The sequence below is a fragment of the Odocoileus virginianus genome, chromosome 2, assembly GCF_023699985.2.
Source record: "Odocoileus virginianus isolate 20LAN1187 ecotype Illinois chromosome 2, Ovbor_1.2, whole genome shotgun sequence".
Taxonomy (NCBI): domain Eukaryota; kingdom Metazoa; phylum Chordata; class Mammalia; order Artiodactyla; family Cervidae; genus Odocoileus; species Odocoileus virginianus.
In genome coordinates, this window is record NC_069675.1 from 64372684 (window position 1) to 64395239 (window position 22556).

The 22556-nt window shown below is 38.8% G+C and overlaps 1 protein-coding gene and 1 non-coding gene across 4 annotated transcripts in view; one reads left to right on the forward strand and one right to left on the reverse strand.

The window, feature by feature from the left end:
• Positions 1-13513, reverse strand: part of NFU1 (NFU1 iron-sulfur cluster scaffold) — a 29535-nt gene extending 16022 nt beyond the window's left edge. The window contains exons 1-4 of one of the 3 annotated variants that reach the window (XM_020878598.2): positions 13406-13513; positions 11276-11376; positions 7107-7242; positions 1478-1544 (exon numbers count right to left, since the gene is read on the reverse strand). In XM_020878598.2, coding sequence (XP_020734257.2) covers positions 1478-1544; positions 7107-7242; positions 11276-11376; positions 13406-13467 — 366 coding nt within the window. In that variant the 5' untranslated portion in view covers positions 13468-13513. Of the gene's footprint in view, positions 1-1477; positions 1545-7106; positions 7243-8270; positions 8353-11275; positions 11377-13405 lie in introns of those variants that run through there. The other 2 variants (XM_020878599.2, XM_020878600.2) reach the window with 2 other exon arrangements.
• A 1005-nt stretch (positions 13514-14518) lies between these two features.
• Positions 14519-14625, forward strand: LOC139031553 (U6 spliceosomal RNA). The gene has a single exon (XR_011484050.1). It is a non-coding gene; the product is annotated as a U6 spliceosomal RNA (small nuclear RNA).
• The last annotated feature ends 7931 nt before the right edge of the window (positions 14626-22556 follow it).

The following is a 22556-nucleotide window of genomic DNA, read 5'->3' on the forward strand; positions in this document are numbered from 1 at the left end:
GAGCTGGCTTATAATGACTTTTAGAAGATACAATCTTAGAACATATCCCCATTCAATCATTCATCAAATCTGTATTAAGTGTGGTGTGTGTATATGCGCCATAGAGGGGATATCAAAATGATTAAATGATAACTTTTTCATAAGGTAAAAAGAGTTGGATTCTCTGTTTACAGTGGATAATAAACAGACTTTCCATTCTTTTAATAAAATAGGATATAACTGCTTGATGAACTATATAGGATATCCTATGACTATTAAAAAAATTCAACCTATGTATATTACTTAAGAGCATTGAAGACATAACTTTTGAACCCAAACTATAACATGTCTCATCTATGGTTGTGCTAGAGGACTTGTGGACTGTCAACAAGACTGGTATCCTTAAGAAACAATCCATAGCCTTCCTTGGTGCGCAGTGGATAGAAATCTGCCTGCCAGTGCAGGGGACATTGGTTCGACCCTGGTCCAGGAAGATTCCATATGCCTTGCAGCAACTAAACCCATGGGCCACAAACTACTGAGCCTGTGCTCTAGAGTCCACGAGCTGTAACTACTGAACTCAGGTACTGCAACTACTGAAGCCCACACACCACAAGGAAGAGTGGCTGCTGCTCGCTACAACTAGAGAAAGCCCACACAAACCAACGAAGACCGAGTACAGTAAAAAACAAAAATAAGTAAATCAGTAAGAGTAATCCTTCCAAACTGCTTAAGAGGAGTTCATTGAATACTTTTGATTTTGATGCAAAACTGGACAAGTAAGTTCAGCATGTATATATCAATTATAGATTTAAAAGAATATGCAGTTTAAATTTAAGTAATTCATTTCTCATTAATCTAGTACACTTAAAAACAAAAGTCTTTTGTAGCAAATATGATCTCAGATGTTGGATGGGTATAGCATATTTAGCTTGATTTTTTGACATTAAGAGGTTATCCAAGTGTTGCAGAAGTTCACAACCCACTGCTCTCATCTGTGAAGCTCTAAAGTGTCACTGTGGGATGGCAGGCTGACACAAAAGTGTGCCAGGTGCCATTTCATAAATGCTCACTGTGAGAGAAGACAAATATTCGATCATCCTGTTGGTCATATGTATATATATTTGATATATATATATTAATATATATATTTGATCATTTACTAGCTTCTCTTTGTACTCTATCAATGTAAGCTAAGAATTAGTAAAAACAATACTTGGAAGCCTAAATTTTAGTCCTGCCAAGGTTGAGTCTTGCATACTGCATTTAACTCTCTGAAGCTTATGTTTTTCTTTCTTGAAAAACAAGGGATCTGGAAGTTAATTTCAACTTGAGAATTCTATTAAATAATTATCTTGAGAAATATGAGAAGTAAACTTGAGATTTTTAATAACAGTATGTGTAAAACACATTAAACATGGATATTCTGGAGAGCAGCATTGGACTCAGAAAAAACCAAAAGTACATCACATCTTGTTTTATATAATTCTACGCTTACCTTTGTGACAGTGATGAAATCTGGTCCAAAAAAGACACTTTTTACTCCCTCAATCCTAAATAACTGCCTGTGAAAAAATAAAAATTGAGAGATAATAACTTAGTCGTGTCTGATACTTTTGCAACCCCAAGGACTGACTGTAGCACGCCAGGTTCCTCTGTCCATGGGCTTTCCCAGGCAAGAATACTGGAGTGGCTTGTCATTTCCTTCTCCAGGGGATCTTCCCAACCCAAGAATTTAACCCATTCTCCCACACTGCAGGTGGATTCTTCACCACTGAACCACAGGGGAAGCCCGAGGCAATGACAAAACAGACTGGGAATAACCATACAGTGTATCAGATCTTCCCAATGTCTCAGCAGTCAAGAATCCACTTGCAATGCAAGGGATGCAGGAGACGTGGGGAAATCCCCTGGAGGAGAAAATGGCTCTCCAATATTCTTGCCTGGGAAATCCCATGGACAGCATGGCCCAGGGTTATAGTCCAAAGGGCCGCAAAGAGCAGACAGGATTGGGTAACTGAGCACGCACATACTTTGTATCAACAGTATTACTTGGCAGTAAGGAGAAATGAACTACAGATCCCTACAAGAACAAGGATGACTCTCAAAATCATCATACTAAATGAAAGAGGCCGAACAGAAAAGACTGTATGGTTCCATTTATATGAAACTCTAGAAAAGGCAAAACGGTAGTAGATGGTTAGGTAGCATCACCAATTCAATGGACATGAACATGGGCAAACTTCAGGAGATAAGTGAGAAACAGGGAGGCCTGGTATGCTACAGTCCATGAGGTTGCTACGAGTTGGACAGAAGTTAGCAATTGAACAACAGGGTAAAAAGATCAACAGTTACCAGGGTGAGAGATGTATTAACTATCCTTTCTGTGGTAATCATTTCACAATGTGTATCTGTATCAAATCATCACACTGTATATCTTAAACTTACACAATGTTTTATGACAATTACATCTCACAGAAGCTAGAAAAAACATTGTTATTGGATTAACTGATCATTTTTTATTAGGTTTTATCTTTTTTAATTGGATAATTGTTTTACAAAGTTGTAGTTTCTGCTATACAACAGTATGAATCAGTTTTAAGTATACATATATCCCCTCCCTTCTAGAAAAAGCATTTTTTAATAAAATTTTAAAAATTAAGTCATTGCCATAAAAAAAAAAAAAAGTTACCAGGGAGGTGAAGCAAGAGGAGACTGAAAACAAAGGGAAATCAAGGATCTTTTGCTGTGATAAAAATGTTTTATATTTGTATTTTTTGGTGGATACACAATTGTATATACTTATCAAAACTCAATGAATTGTACACTTGAAATTGGTGAATTTTATTGTGCGTAAATTATACTTCAGTAAAGCTAATTTTTGAGAGAAAGAGGGGCAGATTATAATTTGAAAAACCCTTCAAAGGATTTTGAAATACGGCCCCCCTCCCCAAACACTGATACATGTACCACACCTAGCAGACACTAGAGCAGTATCCTTTTCCCCCAACTTTAGGAATAATAGCTGACATAAAGGCCACAGTTCTCCTTTCCTTTGTCTATCATTGCAAGAATGTTATCAAAATTACTGCTTTGAAATTGTTTAGGAATTTTTCTGAGACAATGTCAGCTGGGTCCTTTACACAGCCACTTAATGTTAAATCTGCAAGTCGTCACAAAGTTTTTGGTTGCAGCTTATGATCCAATAAATCAAAACACAGACCTCTAAGTAGGACCCTAGACTAGCACTATTAGCAAAGCTTTTTTTTTCCCCCAAATGAAAGCATGCTGCTAACCAAGCCTAAATGAAAGACGACATCTGATCTATGTCAAGGGATGCAAGGGTAAAGAATCAGCTTGCCAATACAGGAAATGCAAGAGGTGGGCGTTCAGTCTCTGGGTTGGGAAGATCCCCTGGAGAAGGAAAAGTATTCTCCAGCATTCTGGCCTGGAGAATTCCATGGATGTCCATGGGGTTGCAAGCAGTCAGACACGACTGAGCGACTTTCACTCACAAACATATGAGAAGTTGTCCAACCTTGTGCGTAATTAGGAAAATATTTTAAAAATTAAAAAAAAAAATACAATACCTAGAGCTGAACATACTCTCCCAAAGGTAGTCTAACTTGTTCTGAATACAAAAACTATTACCTCTCTTATGCTGGACACTAGGACTCTGTTAAAGTTTGACTGACATTTTAAAGCATATTTCTAATGTAATTGAGAGGTCAGATTTTTCTATCCCATAACTGTGCGAGGCATTTAAAAAATTTAAGCACACAGCTTAATATTTATTCTTGCTAGATTTTATCTTATTTGCTTTAACCTATCATTCCAGCCTAATGAAACTTTTTAAAATGTCTCTGAATTTTGTCATCCAACAGGTAAGCAAATCCTATCATCTGAAAAACTGGTAATTACACCTTATTAATGTTGCTGGTTTTAAAAATGTCCTGAATAAACATGCCAACTACAGAGATTCAGAGCCCTTTCACATATCCTTAGAGGTAGGTCTACCCTCTGCTTGTATTTCTTCATCTTCTCTACAAGGATAGGAAAAAACAAGTCAAATGCCTCCCTGAAGTCAGACATATTACTGTTTACTCATGCATTCAACTAATATTTGAATACAGAGTAACAGACACTATTCTAAGCATTAGAGACACAATGACCAGTAGGACAGACTGGCTTCCGTCCTCATGTTTACAGCAAAAATATTCTCTGCTAAACAAAAATAAGATTGACTGAAGATAACAAATTCTGTAAACTCAAGAAATGGGTGACTTCCAAAAGATTAATTTGAAAAGGGTTTTGGCCAATTGAACATCTGACAGAAATCATCTCCAACCAATCTATAACTGAATCAATTTGGGCTTTTTTATTTTTACATTTTTAAAAATACTAAATATGTGAGCTCATGTTTGATGTACACATTTCAAACTATTGCTGGGAGTTGGTGATGGGCAGGGAGGCCTGGTGTGCTGCAGTTCAAGGGGTCGCAAAGAGTTGGACACGACTGAGCGACTGAACTGAACTGAATAGCTCAGCTGGTAAAGAATCACCTGCAATGCAGGAAACCCTGGTTCAATTCCTGGGGCGGGAAGATTCCCTGGAGAAGGAAACGGCTACTCACTCCAGTATTCTGGCCTGGAGAACTCTCTGTTATCAGTTTGATATACATTCTTCCATACCTTTTTGGTCAGTGCATTTTTGTACTTTGTTTTCATACACATAATAACACATAATGTATTCACTGTTTTGCAACTTGCTTTCTTCACTAACAATATGTCTTAGATGTCACTCTATAACAGTAAATATGGTTCCTCCTCATCCTTTTCAATATCTCTGGTCTATGGATGGACAAAGTTTATCTAACTATCCATACTGATGAATATTTAGATTGTTTCTAACTTACTACCATTATCAACAAGGCTACAATGAACACCACTGCACACACCTTAGGTATATACGTGGTAATTCTTTCAGGTAGTGTTTTTCAAACCCACCAGTAAGTTGTAAAATGAATTATGTAGTAACCAAGATTTTATTCAATAAAATAAAACAGAACAAAATAATATAAAAAGCATAAGAAAGGAAATATAACCAAGTTTCATACCTTATAAAGGCAAAAATTGCCTCATCAAACACTTGTTTCATATATATAGATATACACACACACATATGTATGTGATTCATATATATACACACATATGTATACACAGATATAGGTATATCTTTGTATGTGTATGTGTATGTGTGTACATGTATAGTGCATCATAATATATTTCTTACTGTGGCTTGTATTTAAAAGCACAAAAAACAAATGCTCTAAGATATATTCCAAGAAATGGCACGTTTAAGTCAAAGGAAATTTGCACATTGATTAACCAGAAACTTTAAAAACCATTCTTGAGATAAGCATATTTCTGGCTCCCCTAAATGAGACACATAAAATGGCTGTGTGTACACAGAAACAGTTATCTAAGTTTTATTTTCTCAGTATCCTTGGCAATCAGTATCAGACTTAGGTCACCAAAAATTTCAATTGATGTGACTGACTTTAACATTTTTTATTTTAAATGATTTCTCTAGCTATCAGTTTAAAAGGGGTTTTATAATTTTATCCTTTGTGGCTTATCATCTGACACACATTTAATATGTCTTTATCTAGTGAATTTAAAAATTGTCACCACTGAATGTAAATTGGTACAGCCAGTATGGAAAATAGTAAGGCAGTTCCTTAGAGAAATAAAAATAAGAGCTGCCATATGATTCAACAATCCCACTCCTGGGTATATATCCAGAAAAAATGAAAATTCTAATTCCAAAAGATACATGCACCCCAGGATTCATAGCAGCACTATTTACAATAGTCAAGACATGGAAACAACCCAAGTGGCCATCAGCAGATAACTGGCTTAAGAAGATGTGGCACAATGAAATATTACTCAATGATAAAAAAGAATGAAATAATGCCACTTACAGCAATATGGATGGACCTAGAGAATATTATCGGAGAAGGCAATGGCACCCCACTCCAGTACTCTTGCCTGGAAAATCCCATGGACGGAGGAGCCTGGTAGGCTGCAGTCCATGGGGACGCACAGAGTCAGACATCACTGAGTGACTTCACTTTCACTTTTCACTTTCATGCATTGGAGAAGGAAATCCACTCCAGTGTTCTTGCCTGGAGAATCCCAGGGACGGAGGAACCTGGTGGGCTGCCATCTATGGGGTCGCACAGAGTCAGACACGACTGAAGCGACTTAGCAGCAGCAGCAGAGAGTATTATGCTTAGTGAAGTAAGTCAGAAGAAGACAAATACTGCATGATATCACTTAAATGTGGAACCTCAAAAATAATGCAAATGAATCTATACACAAACCAGAAGCAGATTCAAAGACATAGAAAACAAACTTATGGTTATAAAAGGGGAAAGGAAGACAGCGACAAATGAGAAGGACGGGATTAACGATAAAGACTACTACACATAAAACAGATAAGCAACAGGTGAATACTATGTAGCACAGGGAACTACATACAGTATCTTTTAATAACCTATCATAGAATATAATCTGAAAAGAAAAATAAAAAACTCACTTTGCTATCCACCTGAAACTAACACAGTATTGTAAATGAACTATACTTCAATAAAAATGAATAAAAACTGTCACCACTCAATAGTTTATTAAAAATTCATGCCACATCTAATAATTATTATCATTTATAATTGAGAGGAATATTTTAGAAACTACTCCATTTTGAAGCATCTAGAAATTCAGCTATCCTTGAGAATAAAATGAGCACATTTTTATGTTTTTTTTAAAAAACAACATTTTAAAGATTTAGAAAGGATATCTGCCATATTATCATTTTGATAGATTTTTTAGAAGTAAAAATATAAATTCTATTTAGTCATGCTACAGATCTCTTAAGTACATCACTTTTCAAGAGAAGGGTTTCTTAATATCAAATCTTGTTTTTCTTTATTGTTTACCTGAAAAGAAAACAATCTTTATACTGAAGAGATGCAATGCACACAAAAGTGCAATAGCTAAGGCGACCTTAACCCCTGAAGTCAGTTATTTATGTCTCTCGGTAAAATCAAATAAAAAATACTACTATACCTAGCCAGAGGGGAGCGAAATGCCGTAGCTGGTGTGGGAAAATCCATGGTTCTTGTCTCAAGAACTGGTTTTCCTGGAATAAACTTTAAACTGTTGGGATTCGGGGTATCTTGTGTTTGAATAAACATGTATCTCACTAAAAGAGAAAAAGAAAAAGGAATGTTATTCTAGGAAAAAATATTAGTTAACAAGTTTATGGACTATGAAGTGTTCATTTTCAGAGAACCAAAATATAAAAGAAAAATTAGAAAACAAAAAAATAAAGCTTTCTTGCTCAAGCTTACAAAAGAAGAATTACTAAAGATAAACAAATTTATCAAAATATTTAGGATAATTACACTGAATTTTATGTTGATTATTTAGATAGTTTTGTTACTCAACAGACTCTGGCAAAATCGTATACCTAAGTAGGAACGCATATCATAATTCAGGAGTCTGATGTATTCTCTTTGGTAACTCAATACCAAATTGGCTATAATTACAAATCATCATCACTTCCCAAAGTGCTAACATTTTTAAAAAACAAATAAATTTATAATAACATTTATTTTATTTTTACTCATTACATGTCAGAGACAGGGTTGAGTGCTTTAAATATATTTAAGCCTTTAACAATCCGATGAAGAAGGAATTATTGTTCCTACTTTACAAAAAAAGAAACTGAGACTCAGAGATTACTTGTTAAGTTACTAAAAGTTAAATAACTTATCCAAAGGTATAGTGACATTATAAATCATCATATAAGTGAGACTCCACGTGAATTACTTTTCAGGATATTTTAAAATTATCTTCAGAAATTCTTTGTTTCTTCTCAGGCCATGATTAGATTGAGAACAACAGAATCCTGAATTTCTTACCTTGCAATTATGATAACAGCTTACAGGACAAAAAGATAATACCGAGGTCTTAAGAGTTTAAAACTATTAAACAGGTTCTGGTTATTTATGATGAAAATAAACCTTCTTACTTTAAAAAAAAAACCACCCAATTCTCATCTTAGAGAGGTACATGGAAATAGGTTAATTTATTGAGTAATTATCATGTGTTGCATATTGAGCTAAGCATTTTATGTGAATTATATCATTTAATCCTTACATCCTGCCAAGGAAGCACTGTTTTTATCCTAACTTATAAATGACTAAACTAAACCTCAAAGTCACTCACCTAGTTAAGTGACAGAGCCTGGATTCAAGCCTGGCCAATTCTGCAGCACTTGTTTAACCACTGTGCACAGTGCTACTTCATACTTATTAGTGCCAAGCATAAAAGAAAAATATATTTAAGATCAGTCTTTCTGTCATAATCCTCACATCACATATCTTAAGAAAGAGTAAAATATCACAAAGTAACAGTTTTATTTTAAATTAGAAAATGATTAAATTTGGCAAAACATATGGTTGGTATAAAAATACTTCTCTTAACTATTACAAAAGAACATTCTAATTTGACAGCTGAGATGGTTTCTGCACTTCTCCAGACAATTCCAGCTAACTGATGATGAGTCATTTCCTTGGTAAAGTAGAATAAAATTCCCATACATTTTGCTTAAGTCACTGTCTTGTAAAGATATTGGTTGGTGACTTGGTGACCAGGCAAATTCTATAAAGGAGAAAAATTTTAAATGATAACCTCAACACTGAAGTATCGGGTTGGTCTGAAAGTTCCTTTAGTTTTAAAATAAAAAACTTTAAAGCTGTAACAGTTTCTGCTTGGTCATCAAAGAAACATGTGGTCTTGTGTTATCCTGATGGAAGATTATACATTTTCTGTTGACTAATTCCAGGCACTTTTCCTTCACTGCTCCTTTCAGTTGGTCTAATTAGGAGAAGTACTTGTTGGAATTGTTTGGTTTTCCAGAAAGAGCTCATAATAGACGACTCCCTTCCAATCCCACTTTGGATAAAGACCGGCCTTTGGTGTGTTGGTGGTGGTTTATTTAGCTTACCCCACAATTTCTTCTGTTCCACATTATTGAATGGTACCCACTTTTCATCGCCTGTCCAATTTGTTTTAAAAATGGAACATCTGCATTATGTTCAAGTAGAGAATTGCATGCCAAAATACAGCCAAGAAGGGTTTTTTTGCTTAACTTATGTTGAACCCAAATATCAAAGTGAGTAACATAACCAACCTGGTGCTCAACCTGATGTTCAATTCTTGATTTGCATATATTGAGGGTGTCGGCTATCTCCAACATGGTATAACACTGACTGTTCTCAATTAATGTCTCTATTTGATTGCTACCAACTTCAACTGGTCTACCTAACCATGGAGCATCATCCAGTGAGAAATCCTCAGCGTGAAACTTCGCAAACCACTTGGACATATTTAATCAATCATACTACCTTCTCCATACACTACATAAATCTTTTTTGCACTTCAGCTGCATTTTAACCTTTCTTGAAATAATAAAGTATAATATGCTGAAAATGTTTCTTTTTTCCTCCGTCTTCAATATTACAATAACTATAAAAAGTTCTTCAAATTCAATAAGCTTTTTTAAAAATGCATGTTGATATGGCAGCTGTAGAATACAATCTAACAAAATTGTTTTGAATGAAGTTAAAGACAACAATTGGAGAAGGAAATGGCAACCCACTCTAGCATTCTTGCCTGGGAAATCATAGGGACAGAGGAGGCTGGGGACTACAGTAAATGGGGTCACAAAGACTCGGACATGGCTGAGCGACTAACACACTAACAAAGACAACTAAGCGCTGTTAAAGCCGTCTTATGGAAAACAAACAAATATTTTGGCCAACCTAACACTTGATTTTAAATATTTATACTTCCAAGCAATAAATTCCTCTGACAAGGGAACAATTTTTCAGACGGAACATGATAGAAAAAGCTGCCTCCACATTCTGTAAATACACAGAAAATAAGGTTCTTTTAAACCTGTTTCTGATCAATCATTCCTGGGGCCTTTCTTAATAATTTATTGGTAGCCAAAATCTCTGCACATATCAGGCACTCTGCCAATATTCAAAGAATTAAATCTGGCTTTATTCTGCTTACTCCATTTGTGTGTAAAACTATACACACAGAAAGAAAAAACTTTAGAAATACCTGAAGAACTATAAATGTAAAAAATATTTTAAAAGTATAATGTAAATATGTCTGAAGTAGACAATATGACCTTATATGATATCACTACATAAATTTTAACAAGGAACAAAGATACTTCAAAAAGAGCAATCTGACTAGGCGTTAACAAAATCACTCCAGTTACAGTCTAAATTACACTTAATTAGGTATTTCAAAAATGACTCTCAGCTTCATCATCCAGAAAGATCCCCTGAAAGTGTCATAAGGGTTACAACAAGAGAGAAAGACTGCTGTAAAATCTTTCCTATTATGCTTGGTATAATAGGTAACAGATAAAAAGGTAGACATAATCTCCCCCCAAAATACAGATTAATGGTTCCTGAAGTCAATATCAAAGACTAAAATAAGTAGGTTTCCAATTTGAAAGCCTAGATGACTACATAATTCAGTCCCACAAAATTTAAGTCTAATTAAAGTAGCTTAAGGTGAATTACTATTTATGCCCAAATTGCTCTGTGATTCAAGGAAACAGTCAAGGAAGGCAAACCTATTTTTGCCCCAGGACACAGGGGAGGTAAGGTCTCTGCCCTGATCCAACTCATGCCATAAGATAGAGTCGGCCACCCTCCAGATAATAGCCATAAGGAGTTCAAAGCAGCAATGGAAATGGAGATGGGCCAAGAGCTGAATCCAAACTCTTACAGCTCCATAAGCACATTTAGGTAGGCACTCACAGACAGACACACACACACACCCTTGCTCCAAGGTTCCCTAACCACATGACCGTGGTCACATTGCAAAATGTTCAAATCCTATCTTCATACCCATTTGTAACTTCTTTTTATATCTCCATTTCAGAAATTACTTATTGAGCAACTCCTATGTTCCAGAACATGTGTTACACAACGTGCTAAGATTTCACAGATTTACTGGACACCATACTTGGGATTCTTGAAATTTAAGGCCAAATGGTATGTGTAAGCAAATAAAGTGTGATTTATGATAGAAAAAATGCTATATTCTTCTCATAAGCATCTGAATATAAAATTTAAAAATTCTCATTGTTTATGACCTACAAAATTTCATTCCGGCAGTTTGCTCTAAAAGAGATGAAATTTTACCTGTGTTACATAAGGTAGCAGGGAGTAGGAAAAGCGGTCTTTGGACAAACTGATGCAGAAGCTGTTTCTTAATTGTATATGGATTCGTCACATGACAGAATCTATATTTAAAAACAAAAATGAGACTTTAGGAGATAAGCTCAAGTTTCTACTTCTCATATATTAAAAAAACCCATAATGAAACAATAACCAAGGTGAATTTTCATTTTCCATCATTATTTCCACTCCCTTAGGCAAGCAATATCTACAAAACAATTTAAAAACAAGAGCTCAAGGGGAAATGTACAGCCTTGAAAACTGAGTGTATACAGAATACTGTAATATTTGGTGTAAAGAAACAGAAATGCATCTACACTGTGATTTAAAATCTGGAGTTCAAGACTATTAGCTATGCATGAAGGCGAAGCTACTAACTTTTCCCCTTTTCAGATACAAAAACAACTCGGTAATAGAGTCATGTGGTTCAAAATTCAAAGGGAATAAAAGTAAATACAATGAAAACTCTCCCTCTTTTTCAGTCTTTACCACTATGTTTCCCTGGAAAGAGATAACCTCTGCTATTTGTTTTGAAATGCATTTCAAATGCCTCCAAAAGTCTAACAGAAAGTATACTATTCTCCACCAAACTGCTAAAGAAGTCCACAGCCTATGTGCTTTTCGATTGGAAACATATTGACCCTGTTTTGTATTTCACCCTGAATATAATCAGAATTTTCTAACCCAGAGTTAGAAAATTTCCCAAGTGTTGACTGGCTATTCTTTTCATGGATTTGACAACTTAAAAACAAAAGGAGAAGGGAAAAACAAATAGTACTGGAAAAGGAAACAAAGAGAGACATTTGTTGTGAAAATTTTAGAATCTGAGGTAATTACTTTAAAATCCAGTTTAAATATTAATACACCCATCCATTCCAATTTTTACTTCACTTAGGAATTTTAAGCATATTTATGATCATTTTTTGTTTTTACATTTCTGATTCTTTTCACCTGCAAAAAGGAGGAGCTGTCTTCATTTCTGTCCCTAGCCACTAGCCTGATGACTTACTCCGTTCCTCATTTCTAAGATGAAGTTAATATTCACAACTACCTCATAAAGATTAAGGCAAAGATGGATCCTGATAATCGATGTAAAGTGATTAAAACAGTGCTAGACCATGTAGTACAATTGTTTATTAAACGGAATTCAGGTTTGGGGTGAAGACATTTTTATCTATAGCACACTCCCTAAATCTTGGATCCTTGGACTATGGAAGGACATCGAGAGCGGAAAAGGCAGAAAGGACAAATAATCTGACACGAAATAAGTTTAGAGCAATAAAATAGTAAAGGTGAGTTAAATTATTCCAGGAGTAAGAGGGGGAGACAAGAGGTGACTAACAAAAAATCCTGCAAAGCTAATTTTTTAGGAAATGCATTTCAACTTTAAGAGCATCATTAGCACTAAAATCCCTAACATTGAGGAGGTCAACCTTTGTTAGGCCCTTTGATCCTTTTGTTCCATTCGAGAAATCAGGGTACAGCAGCTACTTATGCCCTCGATGCCATTCGCCTAATCCATGCTGACAGATGTCAAAGACAGTGCAAACAGAAAGAGGAAAGACAAGGAAACCTAAAGGGTTTAGTCGGTAGGAGTGGGCGGGGTAAATCTAGGGTTCTGGATGCACTTGAGTTCATCACTTAGATGCTGTGTGACCTCAGATAGGTCACGTTCCCTTTCCGGGCTACACTGAGAAAATGATGACATTTTGTCTGACATTCTGATTTTGTGTTTAAAAGGCAGAGGAAATGCACGTAGTAGAGGAGACGGAGGGGCCACAATTTAAAAAAGAGCTCCTCGGTGGGGTCCCTAAAGTCGGTCTCTGCGAGTCTCCCCACCGCAGGGATTCAGGCACCGGGTCCCGGAGCCTGGGACCAGGATTGGCATGGTCCGCCAGAACCTGGGTCGCAGAGCTGCCTCACCGAGAGCTGCCCACCTCTGGATTCAAGTCTAACTCGGCGATGGGAGTGAACCTCAAAGCAAGGTCAGGGGCACTTCTCCCCACTCAGTTTAACAGGGGGCGGACAGGACGACCACGGCTCAGATACATAAGCCCAGCGGCACCCCTATGCAGTTCCGGGATCACCACCTACCGCCTCCGCAGCCCCGCGGCAGCGGCAGCAGCTCGCCAGCCCAAGCGGACCGCCGCCGCCATCTTAGTCCGAGTGCGCAGGCGTAGGACAGACCGCTCGCCCACCCCCGCCTCCCCCTGCCTTCGAAGACTTGCCGAAGCCCCGCGCAGGCGTGAGCGCAGGCGCAGGTCAATTTAGATCCGGCAAGGCACCGGGAATAGCGCACCCTACTGGCCGCTCGCGGCGCTGCTGCGAACTGGCCCGGCAGGCCTGAGTCTGGCTATTTGAAACCCTTCAGTTCAGTTCAGTTCTGTTCAGTTCAGCCTCTCAATCGTGTCCGACTCTTCGCGACCCCATCGACTGCAGCACGCCAGGCTTCCATGTCCATCACCAACTCCCAGAGCTTGCTCAAACTCATGTCCATGGAGTCGGTGATGCCATCCGACCATCTCCTCCTCTGTCAACCAGGTCTCCTGCCTTCAATCTTTCCCAGCATCGGGGTCCTTTCCAATGAGTCAGTTCTTTGCATCAGGTGGCCAAAGTATTGGAGTTTCAGCTTCATCATCAGTCCTTCCAATTAATATTCAAGACTGATTTCCTTTAGGTTGACTGATTTGATCTCCTTGCAGTCCAAGGGACTCTCAAGAGTCTTCTCCAACACCAGTTCAAAAGCATAAATTCTTCCACACTCAACTTTCTTTATGGTCCAACTCACATCCATACACAACTACTGAAATCTAGCTTCGACTAGACAGACGGACCTCTGCCGGCAATGTCTCTGCTTTTAATATACTGTCTAGGTTGGTCATCATGAGAAACGCTGGGCTGGATGAAGCACAAGCTGCAATCAAGATTGCTGGGAGAAATAGCAATAACCTCAGATATGCAGATGACACCATCCTTATGTCAGAAAGTGAAGAACTAAAGAGCCTCTTGATGAAAGTGAAAGAGAAGAGTGAAAAAGTTGGCTTAAAACTCAACATTTAGAAAACGAAGATTATGGAATCTACTCCCATCACTTCATGGCAAATAGATGGGGAAACAGTGGAAACAGTGACAGACTTTATTTGGGGGGGGGGGGCTCCAAAATCACTGCAGATGGTAACGCAGCCATGAAATTAAAAGACGCTTGCTGTGCTCGCTTTGGCAGCACATATACTAAAATTGGAACGATACAGAAAAGATTAGCATGGCCCATGCGCAAGGATGACACGCAAATTTGTGAAGCGTTCCATATTTTTTCAATGTATGACAAAAACCACTGCAATGATGTAAAGTAATTAGCCTCCAACTAATAAAAATAAATGGAAAAAAAAAAATAAAAGACGCTTGCTCCTTGGAAGAAAAGTTATGACCAATCTAGACAGCATATTAAAAAGCAGAGACATTACTTTGCCGACAAAGGCCCATCTAGTCAAAGCTATGGTTTTCCCAGTAGTCATGTATGAATGTGAGAGCTGGGCTATAAAGAAAGCTGAGCACAGAAGAATTGATGCTTTTGAACTGTGGTGTTGGAGAAGACTCTTGAGAGTCCCTTGGACTGCAAGGAGATCCCACCAGCCCATCCTAAAGGAAATCAGTTCTGAATATTCATTGGAAGAATTGATGCTGAAGCTGAAACTCCAATACTTTGGCCACCTGATGTGAAGAACTGACTCACTGGAAAAGATTTTGAAGCTGGGAAAGATTGAAGGCAGGAGGAGAAGGGGATGACAGAGGATGAGATGGCTGGATGGCATCACCAACTCAATGGACATGAGTTTGAGTAAGCTCTGGGAGTTGCTAATGGACAGGGAGGCCTGGCATGCTGCAGTCCATGGGGTCGCAAAGAGCCGGACATGACTGAGCGACTGAACTGAACTGAACTGAGGTTGGTCATAGCTTTTCTTCCAAGGAGCAAGTGTCTTTTAGTTTCATGACTGCATTCACCACCATCTGCAGTGATTTTGGAGCCCAAGAAAATAAAATCTATCTTTGTTTCCATTGTTTCCCCATCTATTTGCCATAAAGTGATGAGGCTGGATGCCATGATCTTTGTTTTTTTTGAATGAATTTGAAACCATTACCTAACTGCTTCATAAGGTTGGGCAACGCGGGGGCTGGGGGGCAGGTAGAAATTCTTGCGATGCCTGTGCAGGTGTCAAGTAAGCATGAGAGACTCCGCACGCATACGCAGAACGGTACATTGCTTTTCCCACTTGATGCATGCTGCCTTTGCACTACCTGATCCTGCAGAGCAGAATGCTGTTCGCCATCCCTAACCCTGCCCATTGCCTCCGGTAGAATCCTTCTTGCCATCTGGCCCCAGCTCAAAAGCCACCCTGTAGCATCCCCTGAGAAGGTTCTCACCTTCTTCCAGCACCATAGCTGACTGCCCTCCTTCCGTAAGGCCGGTATGGCTCCGGGTAAGGCTGGGCTTGTGGATTCAGCACGCACAGAGGCTCACCTTAGTGCGGAGCTGCCTTCTGGTGTATAAACATGAGTACTGGCTAGTTTCCAGAGCACAGTACAAAGTTCATTATCTATTCTCCAGAGTCTTATTGGGGTATACAGCTTCTTCTAGGACAGCAGTTCTCAGAGGGTGGACTAGAGGCAGAAACCTCATGGGAATGAGTGGGAAATGCGAATTATCAGACTGCACATTAGAACTACTGAACCGCAGTGTTGGTAGGTGGGATCCAGTAACCGGTTTTAACAAACCCTCCAGGTGATTCTGATGCAAGCTACCATTTGAGAGGCACTGCTCTAGAATATATAGAATATATATAGATAGAATAGAGAATAGGATATATAGAATATATAGGACACTGACTAAGCGACTAATACTTTCACTTTTCCCCTTGGTTTTGGAATGGACACAACACACTTGTTGTCAGACAGGTTGAGACTGCATCTAAGGGGAGGCGTTTAGGGGAGTGGGCGGGCTTCAGACTACAGCTGGTCTAGGGGTGAACAGAGTGCAGTTTACATACTCAAGGCTGTGTATTGGCTTCGTTCTTTTCTGACCTTGTTTAGACTTCAGTGTCATCCACAGCTTGACCCTTAACTGTCTTCTAGACCTTGAATCAAGTGTGCACTGTAGCTTCTCCGCCCAAGAACATACCCCAGTTAGGAACCATCTTTTCTCTCATCTTCAACTTCTCTGTCTCTTATCTACTCCTTTCTACAAGAAAAATCCTGCCTTGCCCCAAACCACCTTCAAATGACTTTTTCCTCTTGCAAAGTCGAGTGATATAAGAGTTGCCTACAGTTTTAGTCTCTAGTTTCTCACCTCCCAGTCCTCAAACTGGCCAAAGGAAACCCGGAAGAAATGCCCCATACAAGTGATTCAAACTACCAGGAGGGTGTGACTTGTTCTCCGAGCCCACCCATGTGTCTACCCACATGTACTCTTTTTTCCCTCCTAATAAACACTTTACTTACTACTTTCCATCTAGATGTGGAATTTCATTGCCACACAGTGACAGGCCAGGCACTTGTCCCTAGCCACTGTTCCTGGTGGTCTAGTGTCTGGGATTCAGCGCTGTCACTGACACAGCCTGACCTCAACCTCTGGCTGGAAACTGAAATCCTTCTCAAGCTGCTGGAGGCTGAGGCACCCTGAGATCAAAACCATCAAAAGCAGCCTTCTGTGTCCCACTGGTGCAGGGAGGGGACCTGCTGTAGTCAAGACCACCCCCATCATCCATGTTGCTGAGTTTGAAGGATTTTTCTTCATTTTTATCTTTTTTGACCTCCAGAACGTCAAATGCTGAGGGTCTCTACTTCCTTTAATAATCTCATTCCTTAGTTTCCCTGGCACTACAACAGCCAGTTGTGCCGATTACTTTTATGATTACTCTTATGATTACTCTTCCTTCTCCTTTGCAGGGTTTCATCTGCCTGCCTCTTAAGCACTTTGGGGGACCTCATTCCAGGTACTCTTTCCCTTTTTTGTGTGTGATTAATTGACAGACTTCAATTCAGGTGTGTGTGTTAGTTGCTCAGTCGTGTACGACTCTTTGCAACCCCACGGACTGTAGCCCACCAGGCTTCTCTGTTCACGGGATTCTCCAGGCAAGAATCCCTGATGGCTCAGGCGGTAAAGAATCCGGCTGCAGTGCAGAAGACATGGGTTCAATCCCTGGGTTGGAAAGATCTCCTGGAGAAGGGAATGGCAACCCACTTCAGTATTCTGGCCTGGGAGATCCCATGGACAGAGGAGCCTGGCGAACTACAGTCCATGGGGTCGCAAAAAAGTCAGACACATCCATGGCTGATTCATGTCAATGTATGGCAAAAACCACTACAATATTTTAAAGTAATTAGCCTCCAACTAATACAAATAAATGGAGAAATAAAAAATAAAATGCAGTAAAAAAAAAAAAGTCAGACACAGTTGAGTTCAAACACACTTAGTGAACTCATTCTATTCAAAATACTGGTTATATATATGTTTTTTAAACATTCTCTTTATTAGCTACTCTACAGATATCCATTTCCTCCTCATTCTTGGCACATTTTACTTTGCAGAGAAAAGGCAGTGATGGAAGTAGACTTTCTAAACTATTAGAGCCTTGCCCCGTCTCACATACTTATCTCTTTCTGTTGAAGGCATCCAGAATATACCACTTCAGGAATTTTGTTTTGAACTCCCCTTATCTACCTAAAAATAGAGCCTCACAAAATAATTCAGCTGTTATAAATCCTCTCCCCAATAGTCTAGCAGCCAGGAAAGATGGACTCCTATCACTGAAGAGGGGAATTTGGCTTAGGAATAAGAAAACACCAAAGCAGACATTCTCACAAAACTATCATCTCTATTCTCTGAAAAACCTATTTGTCTTTTCCTAAAAAATCACTTGCATTCCCATAGGTCTCCTTTTCCCCTTCTTCTTCCCCTTTCCCTTCCCTTTGATGGAAGAAATGTTCACATACTGAAGTATGGGGAAGTTATTCTGGCTTATATATAATTTGGCTTGAACTTTATGTTAACTAGAACAGTCTGTCTTATCACTTGTCAACCATACATTGTACACATACTTTAACCATTCAAAGAATGTTGCCCACCATCTTTTATATAAAGGACTAAGTCACAACCCACTGCTGTGACTCACAGTGGGAGCCCTGAAGGGAACTGAGGGGGGTGGGGACCGAAACAGGGTGAGGCATTCTGTGTTTTGAATAAGCTGGCCCCTAGATAGTTGAGATGCATACCTCAGGAAGAATTTAAATGACCCTAGATTCTTGCATCTTCCCATATATAGAAAGTCACTAAAATCATTAATTTGAGGTATCTGTCCTTTGTGACTAGCAGTAATATTTTATCAACATCTATGCTTAATCAGTGAAGATGTATATATTTTCTAGTCAAAAATTATATGTATACTGGCTCCTCCCCTACCTCTTTGGAACAGTAGTCTCTTTGGAACAGCTACTCAGAGGTGGTTTCTCAAGGTATAATCTTTAGTTTGGCTTGAATAAAACTCTCTTCTATTCTTATTTAGATTGTTTATTGATTATTTGCAACAACACCTTATTAAGACAATGTATAAGCTCCAAATTCTAACCACCTCCTTGAGTTGTATTTTTCTGTTAATGCCCATGTAGGTACGTGAATAAAAGTCTATTTTCTCTGTAATAACCTAAATGGGAAATGAATTTGAAAAAGAATATATACATGTGTATGTATAACTGAATCACTTTGCTGTATACCTGAAACACACAACATTGTAAATCAACTATGCTTTGTGTACAAAATCTGAAATAAATGCCAATATTAAAAATTGTTAGGTAAAACACAATTTAAAGCTGGTAGGCTGAGGGAACTGTGATATTACCACATGGTGGTGCCACTACAGCTGGTGAATCAAATAGAAATCTCTAACATTGATTGAGCACTTACACTGGGCCACTTTTCTAGGCACACCTCATAATAATCTACATCATGGACATTTAATGTCACCATTTTACAGATTAAGAGACTGAGCCCATTAGAAGCTCAGTAATGTTTCAGGATTATACAACTAGAAAGTGACGGACAGTTGTTCAGTTGCAAAGTCATGTTCAATTTTTTGCAAACCCACGGACTGCAGCACTCCAGGCTCCTCTGTCCTCCACTATCTCCTTTTGTGAGAAATGTTTTCTGAGAATGTTTGCTTTGGTGTTTTCTTTCCTGGAGTTTGCTCAAATTCATGTCCATTGACTTGGTGATGGTCTCTAACCATCTCTTCCTCTGCCATCCCCTTTCCTTTTGCCTTCAATCTTTCCCAGCATCAGCATCTTTTCCAATGAGTCAGCTCTTTGCATCAAGTGGCCAAAGTATTGGCCACTTCAGCTGCAGTCCTTCCAATGAATATTCAAGGTTGATTTCCTTTGGAATTGACTGGTTTGATTTTCTTGCAGTCCAAGGGGACTGTCAAGAGTCTTCTCTGCACCACAATTCAAAACCATCCATTCTTTGGCATTCAGCCTTCTATATGGTCCAACTCTCATAACTACTGGGAAAACTATAGCTTTGACAATATGGACCTTTGTTGGCAAAGTGATGTCTCTGCTTTTTAATACGGTGCCTATGTTTGTCATAATCTTCCTTCCAAGGAGCAAGTGTCTTTTAATTTCATGGCTGCAGTCACTGTCCGCAATGATTTGGGAGCCCCCCAAGTAAAACCTGTCACTTCTTCCACCTTTTTCCCTTCTACTTGCCATGAAGTGATAGGACCAGATGCAAGCCTAAGCAGTCTTTTTTTTTTTTTTTTGACCAGACCTCATAGCGTGTGGGATCTTACTTCCACAGCCTGAACAGGGATGGAACCTGTGCTCCCTGCATTGGAAGGTGGGGGTCTTAGCCCCTGGACTGTAAGGGAAGTCCCAGCTTAAGAGTCTTAACCCATGTTCTTCACCACCATCCCTCAGCACCAGGTGTCCATTCTTTTGTCACTATTATAGGAACTATTAAGGAACTATTGTTAACTTCTCTTAGAATTTTGGAGAATAATTTTAGTGTCTGGATTGATTTCCCACTTCTGCTGGTACAAATTATCATGAACTTTAGTGGCTTAAGACAGCACACTTTTCTCTTACAGTCTGGGGAGTCAGACATTTACAGTCCCTTTCATTGGGCCAAAGTCAATAATTGGGCCACCTGATGCGAAGAGTCAACTCATTAGAAAAGGCCCTGATGCTGGGAAAGATTGAAGGCAGGAGGAGAAAGATGACAGAGGATGAGATGGTGGGATGGCATCATCAACTTAATGGACATGAGTTTGAGCAATCTCTGGGAGATGGTGAAGGACAGGGAAGCCAGGCTGCAGTACATGGGGTCACAGAGAGTTGGACACAACTGAGCAACTGAACAACAACAAAAAGTCAAGTTGTCAGGAGGGCTGGTTCCTTCTAGAGGCTCTGAGAGGAGAATCTATTTCCATCTTTTTTTTCTTTCTTTTTTTACTATCTAGAGGCCACCTCTATTCTTTGGCTTCCTCTATTTTCAAAGTATCATTTCAATCCTTGTTTCTGTCATCACATCACCTTCTTCTCTAACTTCTTCATCTCTCTTTAAAGAATCCTCTGATTATGTTGGGCCCACATGCATAATCCAGGATAATCTCCCCATTTCGAGATCCTGAACTTTATCCCATATACTTAATCCCTTTTGTAAGGTTATCATTCACAATTTCTGGAGGTTAGAACACAGACATTTTGGGGGAGTAGGGAGGTATTATTTAGCCTACCACAGTGACTATTGGTGTTTATTTTTAATTCACTGGTACTATAGTGTAATTCTCCTTTTCTACCCTAAAAATGTCATCTAATATTTGTTTGATGATATTATTAATATGAGAACTGGAGGGGAAAAAACACATCCATATCAATGATATTGCAATGCAAGTTAGATATAATAAGATATGGAGAAAGCTATTAATTAAGAGAGATAAATCTTTTAAGAAAAAGTTATAAAAAAGACTGGGGATCAGGTTTTATGGGGAAGGATTAATACAGCTGTACTGTGTCCTTCAATTGTGGATCATTGAAGGTCCTTGTATAAAATGAAACCCCTTGTTCTTTAAAATGTATCTTTTGTTCTTTACACCCTGCTTACTCCTTAACCCACTGCAACCAGTCCCCACCACTTTACAAGAATTGCTCTTGCTAGGATCAGTAGCCTCCTCCTGGACAAATCCAACAAGCATTTTTCTCATTATGTCTCTCTCGCATTTAACACTGCTGCTTATCCTTGAAATTTTTCCTCCTACAACTTTGGTGCCACCTTCTGTTTTTCTGCCTATATGTGTGGCCCAGTTTCTCTCGTGGAGTTTTTTCCATTTATGCTTTAAATGTAGATATTCCATGTTACCAAAGGATGTTACAAGTGCTCTTCTCCTTACTCTACATTCTCCTTCATTGATCTCATCTATATCCAGACATTCAAATATCACTCACTGATGATTTCCCTCTGTCAGGAGTCTAGACTTCTGATCCATACAGCTAATGACTATCTGGACAGCTTCACTTTGATAGCCCCTACGTAGGCCCTGGACATTTTGAACCTCTGTGGTGGTTTCATCTAATGTTTTTTGTTTTTATAAGATTTATTTATTTATGGTTACATTAGGTCTTTGCTGCTGCACGGGCTTTTTCTAGTTGCGTCTAGCGGGGGCTACTCTCTAGCTGCAGTGCACAGGCTTCTCATTTCAGTGACTTCTCTTGTTGCAGAGCATGGTCTGTAGGCACGTGGGCTCAGAAGTTGCAGCTCACCGGCTCTAGAGCATAGGCTCAGTAGCTGTGGCCCACGGATTTTGTTGCTCCATGGCACGTGGGATTCTCCTGGACCAGGGATCGAAACTGTGTCCCCTGCATCTGCAGGTGGATTCTTAACCACTGAAACACCAGGGAAGGCCCTTATCCAATGTTTTTGAATAAAGATATTTTAACTGGGCTAATACTGATGAATTTTCATCAAGAAATTCTATAAAGCAACTCCATTAAGTCAGCTCAATTCTTGGATCAATTTTCTATGCACTGTACTTCCATTTTATTGTAATTCTGTTCATTGGGACCCAGTCTTTTCTATAAGCATTTTACAATGGAAATTTATTAGTCAATTTTTGGTTCATTTCAAATTTTGCCAATAGTTTCTGCTAGTGAGTTCTCCTGTGGCCACTGTATCCAGTAAATTCCAATTTCCCAAATC